Source organism: Columba livia, chromosome 9 (genome assembly GCF_036013475.1).
Source record: "Columba livia isolate bColLiv1 breed racing homer chromosome 9, bColLiv1.pat.W.v2, whole genome shotgun sequence".
In the NCBI taxonomy this organism is placed as follows: Eukaryota; Metazoa; Chordata; class Aves; order Columbiformes; family Columbidae; genus Columba; species Columba livia.
The window spans coordinates 4,039,225-4,052,536 of record NC_088610.1 but is presented as its reverse complement, the minus strand read 5'-3'; the positions used below and the strand labels follow the sequence as shown (position 1 = coordinate 4,052,536).

At 39.4% G+C, this 13,312-nt stretch overlaps 1 protein-coding gene across 3 annotated transcripts in view; it reads right to left on the bottom strand.

The window, feature by feature from the left end:
- The window catches only part of SERPINI1 (serpin family I member 1), a 51,529-nt gene that overhangs the window by 5,463 nt on the left and 32,754 nt on the right, over positions 1-13,312 (bottom strand). For all 3 annotated transcript variants that reach the window (XM_065073487.1, XM_065073488.1, XM_065073489.1), the window contains 2 exons: positions 5,916-6,013; positions 74-160 (listed from right to left, as the gene is read on the bottom strand). In XM_065073487.1, coding sequence (XP_064929559.1) covers positions 74-160; positions 5,916-6,013 — 185 coding nt within the window. The remainder of the gene's footprint in view (positions 1-73; positions 161-5,915; positions 6,014-13,312) is intronic.

The following is a 13,312-nucleotide window of genomic DNA, read 5'->3' as shown; positions in this document are numbered from 1 at the left end:
AGTCAGTTTTAAAAAATTAATTAACACAGAATTAACCAGACATTTGATTGAGTTCTGCTTTTCAGTCAGATACCTGAGGCAGCAGCAGCTTCTGATCCTTCCTCATTAACTTCTAGAAATGCCTTGTGAAATGCCTTTGCAAGGTAAAGTTCTTTGTTATCTGGAAAGGAAAAGGAAACATATTTCAAGTGGCTCAACGGTAAGATTGAAGTATTTAAAAACACCAAAGCAAACACTGTCAAAGCCCCCAACACTATTATCTACCTTCTGTACCAAGCAGGGAAGGACGGGAGCTCTGCGCACAGGACTTGCATTAAAACACCTTCTGCCAGTACCATTAATAGAACCATTTACCTCACTTAAACTTGTAGTGCTACACAATGGATATTGAAATAGCTTGGTACTGCCTAGAGCACCAGTACACCAGAGTAAAACACAATCCTTGAACAAGATTTTTAAATGCAACTATCAAGAAAAGACGACTATGACATTATATGGCAAATATTCTATTTCTGTATTATGTGCAATATAGACTTCCTCTGGGAAAATCAGGTATTTTCTTTCTTCTTGTCATTATATTTACAATAAGCTGGAGATAAATATTCATTGCAAAACCACCAGGAAACTAGTTTTTTCTTGTCTGTTTGCCATCCTTCCTTGTCAGTATTTTAATTTCAGTCCAGTCCTACTCCTACTTAAGCCAGTGGATGTTTCATTACTTTTCTTCAGCGGCTAAATAATCAGACCTATTGGAATACTCATCACCTTGCAGGAAGTAATACATAATCTGTAAGTTTCATCAGTAAAACATAATAAAGATCAGATACACATTTATTGTACTTGCATAAAATCCACAGTAATGACAGAGCACAACTGGCAGTTAAGCGGGGAATAAAAGCTTTCTCGACAGCCATAAAAATCTCATCTAAGCACTCCAAGTGAGACAGCTGTAGCATTTTGCATTTCTGAGCCTTCAATGAAAGTCCAACACCAAAACTCTAGCTGAAAGCTGACTAAGGAGGGAAAGGCTGGGGCTGTTCATCTCATTGTTACCTGTTTATTTGGGCTGTCAGGACAGCCGCTAGTTCTAATACTAACGCAAGGTAAAAGCACACGAGAACAGTTGAAATGTCTCTCCCCAGCAGATCATTCCTGCTACGTACACTCAGAACTGGCCTAAAGCTCCTAGTTCAGCTGCTGAACTGGAATCTCACCAACAACAGCCCCAAATCGTTCCCTTTGGGATTCCGTGGAGTAAAACATATTCTAGATTTCCAGCGTTTGAGCTCTACCAAAGAAAACAAGAATTTTGCAGTCTTTATAGAAAAATGCTGGTTTGGAGCCCCTTACCTTAAAACCAAGTAAATTACACAGAAACACAGAATGTTAGGGATTGGAAGGGACCTCAAAAGATCATCTAGTCCAATCCCCCTTTTTATGTTTAATAGCAAAGAAATGCCCACATAGCCTAATCGCATATTTCAATCACTTAAAAGAAAATATTATTTTAGGTTTTTATTACAGCCTTAAGCCTAATCTGGGACCTGCAACATTCACTTCAATACTCTCTATTTTCATCCTGAATGCTTTATTTGGCACGGTGTGGTGGTGCTTATGGCACTCAGAGATGTATTTCTGGTCAGAACACTTAGCACCTTAGAAGACTGGTCTCCATCTGATGACTTTATAGACCCTAATTCAGACAGCATGTGTATTTACCATCAGGTATAACAGTGGGCCTACTTGTAAATGTATTCAGGATCTGAACATTAAAAAAAAAGGCAATATTTTGTTAAGTTGACAGGAATATGAAAAGTGCCACCGCAAATAAGACCAGTAAGTCCAATGAGTCTGGCACATTGCTCCAGTTGTTGCTTCAGAACAACATACAAGAAGCCTTACAGATGAAAACTACAGCATAAGAGAAATAGCCTCTCACTTAGCATGTGCCTTGTACCTTAAACAAAGCCTCTAATCCACATAACACCTTTATTCAATGTAGTATAGATAGTTTTGATAGCTCTGAAGCCATCTTTTTTTTAATCCTACCAATCTCATGACCTCCAAGAACACCCAGCAAAGATCCCTGTGGTTAAGTCTTCCATAAGAGAAGTGCTTTCTATTTGTTTTCAATCTGTTGCTTTTCACTTCATTGGGTATCCTTGTCCTTGGATATAGAAAAGAGCAATTCTGCATCCCAATTTACTTTCTCTAGCCTCTTCTCTTTATATTCCATTATCACACCTCTCTCATTCATCTCTCCCTGAAGTTAATACATCTGTTTTCCTATGGATGCATACTAGTGTTCAGGCATTCTTATCTTTGCTCTCTTTTGCGATTGTCAAGTCACTGACTGCAGTACATCAATACCATACACATCTTGCCATTATTACACATGTTGCCTTTATGGCTTTCACTGTGGATAAGGTGGGGCTTACCTGCGTATCTATCATCAGGTCATTTTTCTCTAGTGGCTTACTTGAATCTGGATTTTTGTAAGAACCAACACCATTTCATTGTTAGCATCTCAGAAAAGTCCCATAGAGGTTTAGTATCAAAGCTGAAGCTTTCTGCAGGATGCTGGCCGAGATACCCATTAATGTGTGGGAGTAATTTGAGACTTACTTCTAATGTTCATGACTCCGTTAGCATCACATTTCGTTTGTCATTACACTCCATATGCTTGCAAACTCCTACTCAGAGCTGCCAACTGGTTGCTCCGCAAGTCATATTTTAAAAAAGCATGTAGGTTTATTAGCTTTTCTAGCTTAGGTTGTCCCAGAAAAATTATACCTACCTCAGTCAAGACTTTGAAGAACGATTTACAGGACTGGTGCTCTTTTAACTACTTTATATTGTAAAAGTAAGTCATTAAGATTACTTCTCTGCTTACTGAAATGCAGGTCACCTTGAGGATAAAAGCAGTTGCCACTTAAGGTATTATAAAACAGTAAGAAATATTATAATCGTTTGAAAGGGAAGGGGAATTTTAGTATTGAAATCAGTTCAAGAATAAGTCCTAACTGGTGTGTTAAAACACTCAAGTAACAAGTTTATGTGCTGTGTAAATGATAAAAAACTCAAATACCAGAAGTTGTTTCAAGATTATTCTGAACACCTGATGGAATCAGAGATGCAAGTCAAACCTGTCAAAGTCTTTTGCTGAGAGTCAGAATACATAGAACTCAACAGCCAAATAGTAATGCCCTCCTAATTACCTGCCTTAATGGACAACGAATTTAATTTCTGCAAGGGCATACCACTGAAAAAGTGCATCTGGATTAATACTTTCTCTTTGGTTGCACACAATCCAGCCATCCCAGAAGGTGAAGCTGACTTGTCTACTTTCCATTTTTGAGATTGGATGCAAAAAGCAAAAATTCTAAATATTAAAAAATAAGTCTGTAATCCTGCAATTTGATTTATATCCACTAAACCCACCTAGAATTCCACTGAACTCAGCAATCTGTGCCTGCATCTGATTACAGGCTTAGGGCTACTGCTGAAATTGCAGAAGGCTTTCCTTGACAATCATCCAAAAGCAAGAGCAACAGGGGAGGAGGAGGAGGAGGAGGAGAAGAGTATTTTTAAGAGGAACAGAATTTCCCAGAAATCTCCTGCGATTTCTCTGATGATTTGTATCTTCCTAAATTAAAAGTGCCACATTTCCCAGAGGGCCAACGTGTAAACTTTGGGTTTCAGTTTCCCTGTTACCTGACATACTATTCAGGTATTTGCAAGAGCAAGCTTTCAACATTTTTCTTCCCGCTTTTGTTTCCTCCTTCCCCCTCTATTTTACGCTGTGAAAATTAGAAATAGGAAACATTCTGTGTTTTAATTACTTAGAATTTCATCTCCCTAGCAGCAACAGCAGGGTTTGCATTAAAGATGTTACTTCAAATGCATTGTCTTATTCTTAACTTATGAATGACCTTTTCATCACCTGGTAGCACGTGTCCTTTTAAGTGAAAAAATAATGTTACAGTAAAACTCATCAATTCTCTCTGTGCTCTGCTCTACGTTACTTAACAAATTAATCTTTAAACGGCAGAGGAGTTATTTCAGTCATGCAAAACATGGTATTTTGATATTGTACAGTACAATTGCCAAAAATCTAAAACTTTAAACAAGTCATTAGTCACATGGATTAAAACACGAGCACATTCCAATCTTCCTGCTACCCTCTCAACTACAGAATTAGTCCCAGATATATAGGTGAGTTTTCCATGCAATTAAATAAAAGCCAAACAGTATCTTTGTGGTTCAATCTCCCCTGTGTATCTTCCATTCTCCTTAGCACTTTTCATCAAGTAAATACATATATATATATATATATGTATAGACCAGAAGTAATTGGAAAGCTTATTTCAGGGCAGCAGAGAAACAGAGTGTTTTTGTTTGGAAAAGTTGTATTTTTTTTAAAGAAGGCTTTGTCATTTATTCAAATTCTTTGCCCACTATCTAACTTCGGCTTTTCCCACAATTTCACTGGAAAAGTGAAAGCGGCAAAACAATGGATTAAGCTACGTGATACCCTATAAGCAACATTTCAAACTTAGCAACAGTGAAAAGGAGATGGAAATAGCAAACGTTTCTGCTGTGAGTTTTAGGAGAAGTTCCCCTTCATTGTCACTGTTTCAAACAAGCTACACAGGTGCGATTGCTTCCAGGGACAATTAACAACAGTTATTTCCCACCAGCGAAGGATCTGTCTGGCTGATTAGGCAGTAACCCACAGAGCAGAAATGCACCCAGGGAGCAGTAAATAACCATAAATTACAAGAACAACGACAGCAATCTCACACTGACACGTGCTTCTAGATAGACAGCAACTGAGTTAGCCAAACCTCAGCTCTAGACAAACACACTGCTTGTGCGGCTACTTTTGTCACACAAAAATGCAACAGAACTTCTCAGGCAAAGATAGAGTCACAGAACCGAACCACAGAATCATTTCAGTCGGAAGAGACCCTCAGGATCATCGAGTCCAACCATAACCAAACTCTAGCACTAAACCATGTCCCTAAGAACCTTATCTAAACTCCTTTTAAACCCCTCCAGGGATGGTGACTCCACCGCTGCCCTGGGCAGCCTGTTCCAATGCCCAACAGCCCTTTCCATAAAGAATTTTTTCCTAAAATCCAACCTAAACCTCCCCTGGTGCAACCTGAGCCCATTTCCTCTTGTCCTATCACTTGTTACTTGGGAACAGAGACCAACCCCCTCCATGCTACATGATGACTCAACTACCTTTTGTGCTGCTTCACAATACCTTTTAGAAGGTATTAAACCCGTGACTATCTAATTTCCACCTGAATTTGGAAGTGTGTTTGGTATCTCAACTCCTGAAAATAAAGTGTTGACAACATATTGAAATAGCCAAGCAGCATATGCGACTAAATTGCTTTTATCTCGGAACTCTTTCTTCCCTGTGCTCTTCTATCCAGCAGGTATCTGGGGAGATGACTAATTGTACAACAGCTTAATGCTCTTAGCGCTGTGAACAAACAGCCTCTGGAGATAAAGATGCCAACAACCCCCTCGTCAGGCGCATCTCATTTGCCATCGAGGCACTAAAGCCATGTATTGCTCTAAAGTGGATGTGCCTCTTGCATAGTGTTACATTTTCTCCATGTTTCTAGTGAGATTCAGTTCTGAAATGCTTTCCCAGGTCAAAAATCCCCCATGGCGCACACACACCCCCTGATAGATTTCTCCCCTGCCCCAAATGCTCCTACAATAACCACACTCCCACACTACACAAAATCCCAATGGGTCAAAAAATTGCAAGCAGGTGTTGGTGTGTTTTTTCTTTCTTCTCTCCATAAAACCACTTTGAGGAGCTTATCAGTTATCTTTAGGTGATTTTAGTGCTTCCCCAATACACCTCAAGAGACAACATGAGAAGCTCTTACCAGACATGGCAGTGAGGTCAGCGCTGCTGCTGAAAAGCTCCGTAATTCCGAGACCTCTCCAGACATCTTTGAGATCAATTTCCTGTTCTACTGTGAACCTGGGGAACAGAAAATCACAAAAATCTCAGATGTAAGCAGTACTTAGCATTAATAGAAGGTTAAAATGTCTGGGTAATGACAAATGAAACACCAAGGTAAGTAATGTAAAGTAGATTTGGTACTAGTAGTATAATATAGCGACACCTTCTACAAAAGTGCTTACAAACAAATTATTCTCACAGCTGGATTTTTTCTCTAACGCAGAAGCAATCAAAAAGATGCTAATGGTACGTTACAGTCCCTGACCATAAAACCTCAGTGAAAAATTATGCAGCGGCTAATGCAAATGCTTACTTTTTATAAAAAAAGGTTTACTGTAAAAACTGAGTTTAATTGAACACATACTAGAATAGAATATCAAATAAGGCCAAGAAGAGCACTAACTTCATAGGCAGTTGTTGACAAAGGAGTAGGAAAGTAAGGAAGACATTGCAGAAGCAAAGCCCAGCAGTTATGAACACGAATATAAAGCAATTCTGACTCAGCTTCTAATTACTCCGGTGGCAAAACTTTAATTGGGTTTGCTTGTGAGTAAAGAACAGGGAAAACAAATAGCTGTTAGTGCAAATGCACATGTGAGTACAACCCGGCAGGATTTCAGGGATAGATTGCAAAGCCACGTTCAAGGCTGCGTTACTGCGCTGGAATGACAAATTGAGATGAATCCTGAGGGTACGATTTTGGACAAAAGCTTGTTTCATTTACAAAAACTTCTTTCCAAACATTTTATAAGTCATGCCTGGTGACAATAAGGTAAAAAAGACTTTATGTATGGCGAGAAACAGACTGGACAGCTGGAGAAATAGAAAAATATGTCGGAATAATAACAGGAATGGCAGCCCCAACCAGAAAATACCAGAAGTCTACAGATAAACACAAGAGATTAATTATAATTGTTTGTTATGCGCGAGTTATGGGTTCTCTGTAGAATGACCAAATTATCAGTGATTTAAATGATGCTGATGGTGACTGGTTATAACTGTATGTCACGGAGGCAACCCACAGGTCAATTTAAGGGACAACAAGGTCCAAAACCAACTTTTGTTAGGCCGGCGAGGAACAGGGTTTTAGCACTCCAAAAGTGACTTAAATACAGGTTCGGATATCAGTGGAGGAAATTATTGAGAGGGGCGGTCCACAGAGTGCATGCACGTGGCTTCACTCAAAACAATGCCGGAGCCGTCCCCGAGTCCCGGAGGAGTACACACTTGCCTAAACACGGTGTGGGGTTATTTTCATAGAGATACACGTACTCGTAGTGAGTACGGAAAATGTGCACTCGCGATTCCGCGAGAGTAAATTTATAATACGCTCGCAGTCCTGCGAGAGTTATTTTACACGTGCAAATGTGCACGGAAAGAAAATACACTCGCGATTGTGCGAGGGGCTCTCGGCGGCCACTCGCGATTGTGCGAGGAATAAATTTACTTGTGCAAATGTGCGCGAAAAGTATAAATATACTCGCAATCCTGCGAGAGGTTTGCTTACATCCGTGGCGGCGAGGCAAGCGGAGTCTCCATCCCAGGGAGGGGGCTCTCCTGGCGGCAGTGGCTAAGCTCGTACTCCAAGAGACCCCCACACAAAATGGGGCTTGGGTCTCGACGAGAGTCCCGTTTTTATCTGATCAGATCTGACTGTAGGCACTCTAGAAGCTTCTCTGCACCCCCCACACTGGCTGTGGGTGCCCCTGAAGCCTCCAAACGCCCCCCACACTGGGCGCGGCCCAGTGTGCCTTGGCACTCCCTTCTTCTAATGCCCCAGGAGCCAGGGTGCTCTGGGCCAAACAAAAGAAGCTGTTAGCCTCAAGTAGCAGAGGAAGAGGGAGATGTGCCATACTGAAGGAGGGAGGGGGGTTGCAATCTGCCACACTGTACAATACTAAATATATAAGCTATAAGATGTTCTGGTTTCTCCAGCAAACTATTCAGTCAGAAACAACTCTGCAATGACTCTGCAGTCCTTACTGAAAGGTCTTGCCTGTGCTAAAACCAAATACAAAGTGTTTCTGTGCAATTTCTTGTAAGGATTTTCTTTCAGGACAAAACTTCCTCAGCTACACAGAGGAACATGTTCTTTTCAAAAGAAAGTATGGGCCAGAGCTCCCAGTAGGGAACTGAATGAAGAGCTGAGATGTGTGATACTTTGGCACATACAAGCCTTGGCAGCTCGGAAAAGAATAATCTGGGTATCAAAAGACAACTGGTTAAGAGCCAAGTGGATCTTCCTCACAACATTTACACAGAATGTGAAAAGTCCATTACACAATCTACATTCATAATGAATGTAGAAATGCCATTAGAAGCCAAAAAATCTCTGATGGAACAGATATTAGTCATTACCCAGAGAAGAATTTTATGCAAGTTAAAATAAGAGCTGGAGATGATGCAGGATCGATAAATCACTGGTGGTACCACAAGTCCAGCTGAATTCCAGGATATGCCTGGAATAAAAACCACAAGAACTCATTCTTCCAATTTTATTGTTCTGGCTGTTCTCAAAAGAATAAGAAGAGACCAACAAAGACTTAAGTACCGGAAGAAGGTTACGGTGTTCTGGCATGTTCTGCACCAGTCAGTGTGGCAGTTTAAAATAATAATGATAATAATAATAATAATAATAATAATAATAATAATAATAATAATAACAACAACAACAACAATAATAATAATGGCATTATCTTAATGAACGAGATGTAGTTTCATCGACGAGATGACATGAAAACAGCCTATGTAGGAAATGTAGGAAAGGGAACTGTGTCCTTTAAGGTTCTTCAAGAGGAATCCTCACTCACCTTCCTCTTGGAAAGCTGTGGACACTACACTGGTCAAAACCTACAGGCAAGGAGCTCCCAAAACCTTCTGCACAATTTTAGCTTTAAGCTGAGACACAAATCTGCAAGTTGCTCATTGATTCAAATTTCCCACTAGTTTACAGGCTCCAAAACTAGAGACTACCTTCACTACACGCTTGTAACATAAGCCCAGATCTACTCTTGAGACTTGAGTAAAAACCCTAATAAAGATGAATTAAGACTTGACCCTGATGCCAGAGTTAACTAGAGTTAAACAGTACAAAGGTTCCGTCTGTGCATATTCAATAAATTCAGAAATATTTCCCTTGATATTAAAACTATACTATAACATTTTGAAAAACACATGCTCTGTACCTACCTTACAAGCATGCAGAAAAGGCAATTTAATGTTCAAATGCTTCTTATAAAAAAATTCAGAATGGTGTATTTTCCCCCTTTTTGGCCTCTACTTCACCACATTTAGTATTAAATGTATCCAGCTTTCAAGATAATTGAACTATTAAATAGCAATGTCAAACTAGTAGAGATTATGATGGGGCACTAGGTAAGAAAAGTCTGAAGGAAAAGCAAAATTTGACGCCACAAATTAAAAAAATACAAAACTGCAAAAGGCATTTTTTCCAACTGCAGAGAATCATTCTAAGATATAAATGGAAATCATGTGGGTTTAAGTCTCTGGACCACTAGACAGAAAACATTCTTATCTGCTCAGCAATGAATTGTGACCCAGAAAGAAAGCACGACAAGAGATGCTCTGCATAGTAATCATGGAAGAGGTTTGGGAGATGCTTTTGGGATATATACGTATATATATATATACATATATAAATATATATATATATACACACACACATACCCCCTACAACCACCCTCACAGAAAACCACAAAGACGCAGAAGAATATGCACCTGAAAAAAAGAAAATGCAAACCTCTGGCAAGGCAAATGCTGAACATCGTGGATGAGTGAAGGTCTCTACAATATCTGTAAGAGTTCTTGCTTTTTATGACAAAGTAGAAGGAAAATATCACATCAGCTGTATAAATATCAAACTATCCCTTCATGAAAATAAAACTAATTACTTCCCTTCCCCCTTTAGTTTTGCCATAGAGTAAAAACCCACTCCGAACCACTACTCAAAATAGCATCTCCCTTCCTTTCCCACATGCTCTGAAGAGCAGCAAGAATTACAAATAAGCTATTATTAATAATATTTCAGCTGACATCAGAACTAGCCTCTTTTGAAAAATAATAGGGCTGCTTTAGACTTTGAAATAGGATTTCAGGCTATGCAAACCGATGTAAACACGCAGTACGAGTTATTCTGCAGTCATATTTGGATTTCCTTGCGTTCCGTATAGTCAGTGATATGTGTATTCACAATCAAAGAAGACAGGCTAGAGCATAGAAGAGACGTTCAATCTCTTTTCCCAAGTCAAGCATTTGCTTTTACCTCCAGACTTGGGAAATGCCCAATTCTACAATCCTAACCCTGACTATTCGCAGTGTTTGTCACATAGAATGAACCAAATGGTCGCGTTCCCATCCCCCCAATTTTTTAGGTTCTTCTTCTGTTAAAAATACTATGAAAATCAATTTCAATACTTCAGTATGAGAACCTGTGGAATAATTGCAAGCGAGAACATTAAAAACCACAAAGGGAAGTCTGAGAAATCTCAGATGCTGAAGAAAAGATGATGTATTGCCATCACAGGACCAGAACAGAAAGAATGGTCTGTTGAATCAAGAGAAACGCTCCTGTACTTGAGCAGTTCTAGAAGGTTCACCAACACAAATGTCCATGGAATAAGCTTCTACAGACCTCCTTAAAGCACCGAGCAGAAAAATACCAATAATGGGTAGTGATTCTGCCTGTCAACTGTTGGTTAAAGTCAAGAACTGAAGATGTGAGTCAGCTCTATATTTATTTTTGCAATGTTTATCTGTGAAGTCTCTACTTCCTACAAATGAAATGCAGTTCAAATAGCAGAGCAAAAAATATTTCCCTTGATTTCCACCACTTTTCCCACATGAAATGAAGAACTGAATGAGATGCCTAAGAAACAGGATTAGATTGAGAAACTAACACTTCTCTGGAGAGTTTAGCAGAGTGTGACAACATTTTAATGAAATTTAAACTTGCACAAGCATTAGATTAAAACGATGCACTTAAAATCAGTCTCCTTAGTTATATATCTGAACCTTTAGGCTTTGGATAGAGCATTAACCTCAACATACCATATCAGGCCATCTTTCTCCTATTTTACAGGCTTCCAAGAGATACCTTCATCTAGTGTGATGCTGTGCGACCCTTCCGAAAAGCTGAGTTTTTCCTGAGGTCCTTAGATCCTCAGGATGCACAGAACCACGAAGGATTCGGGTGCTCTCCTTAGTTACACAACAGAAGTGATTTATGGCCTAGTATGACTCATCCCAAAGGCTATCATTTCCAAAATTACTCAGTGTTCTGAATGAGCAAAAGCAAGAAATTCTAGGGTTTCAGATTGGTTCTAATACATTACATTCTGCAGGATATTAAGCAAAGAAATGGGTCCATTGCTTGAAATCAACAATATTCTTGGTTGGAGTAGAGGCCCTTGGGATCTCAGTCACTATTTTAACCGAGCAAGAAGCCCAGAATACAAAGCTGCCAGCTGGTATCAGTTCCAACATTTCGGCTGGAATTTCAGCCGGGTTGTTCTCAGGTGCTAGAACTAGCTTGTATGATTTAATAGCCTGAAAACAAACACGCAAAACATCATTAACAGCTAAAACCAAACAAAAACCCCACAGAGCTGCCCAGAGGAGGTGATGCATGGCAGGTTGTGGGTCTTTCTCTAGCAAAGTCCTTCTGTCCAGGGCTGAATATGGGCTGCAGAACTTGGCTGAGTGTGTATGTCAGTGGCACAGTTCGATGCCTCTTCCATGGCTGTGTCTCAAGAACAATCAGCACTGGCCTGTCTGTCATGAAAAGAAGACTCAAGAAAACCATGTTAAAAAAGAAGAGAGGATGTCTGCTTTGTAGTTGTTGTGGGTTTGGGTTGGTTGGGTTTGTTTGGTTTGGTTTAGTTTCTTTCCCTTGAGAGAGAAAACCTTCAGCTAAAGAAACTTAACACACTGTCTAAGGCAATTTAAAGATATTTTCAACGTACAAAAAAAGCGAGAAGGTTAATACATATAACCAGGTATAGTGGAGCAACCCTTAATAGATCTGCAGACTCTAGCACTGTTATTAGATACTAGTTCCTCCCATGCTCTTCAAATAATTTATGTAAAAGAGGCAGCTTTGCAAATTAGATCCATGGTCTGTTTCACTCCTATGCAAAAAGTGGATTAAAATGTTGATCACTTTAGTCTGGGTTAAGCTGGAAACAATGATTTGAAAATGAAAATGAGAAAGTATAATTTAACGATTCTGTACAAATCTCTCCTTTGCTATTAAGAGGAATAATACACAATTTCATTTGCACACAGATAATGCAGAGAGAAATTGGAAAGTTGTGATTAACTCTGCTTTGGCTACTCATTCAGGTCCTATTACAAATGTGTAAGTTTAAAAAATGTTCATTTTATAATTGGATAGCATCTTTCAGGATATAAAAATTTAATTTGATTCCACTGCTGCTTTCAATTTCTCAGTGGACGGAGCCTCCAGGCCACATTTCATAACATGCCTTTCTGAGTCAGAGCATAAAATATTTATGAAGTGTTTATTTAGAGCATTGATAAAATCCTGCAGATCACCTCTGAATCCTTAATGGAAATCTAACACCTTGGGAGCAGCCAATTAATCCATGGAATTTCTGTAAGGAAACTGCAGTATTACTGTATGGAATTTCAAGTTCATGGTCATAATCTTTTATAATCTGAAAATACTGCAAGTAATCAGCACCTGGTTGCGCCTGTATTTACAAATATAGCCTTGATTCACAAATGTTTACCAAGTTCTTTGAGGTTCTTAGATAAGAGCAACAGGCATGACAACTAGCCCGAGGATGGAATAAATAAGAACATTACATGATCACAGAAAACCTACGCCTCAAACTCATGTCTGAGAACCTGGCAGAGAATCTGGGAGTCTCTGCTTCTGAATAAAAAGCAAACAAAACCCCAAACTACCTCTATAATCTTCGTTCGACTCATAAACACAATTAATATGTTTTCAATGCTATTCATGTGTTTAACTTTAGACACCTAAGTGTCAAATTTGGAAGGCAGTTTTCACAGATTCTCTGTATAATCAATGGAGAGAAATTTTCCTTGTGCATTTTGCACTCTAGAAACCCTTTGAGAAAAGATGCCCAGCTTTGGCACCTGATGCCCAGGCTGTGAAATACTCCAGTTTTAAAAGGAAAGCTTAAGGGATGGAAGACTCCTCATATTTTACTTCTCAGCAATATCTAGGTAAGGTTTGCACAAGCCTGTGGGAGAAACAGCCCCTCCCCTGCATCTCAGTGGACTGTTAATACTAAAGCCCTTGGGACTTGA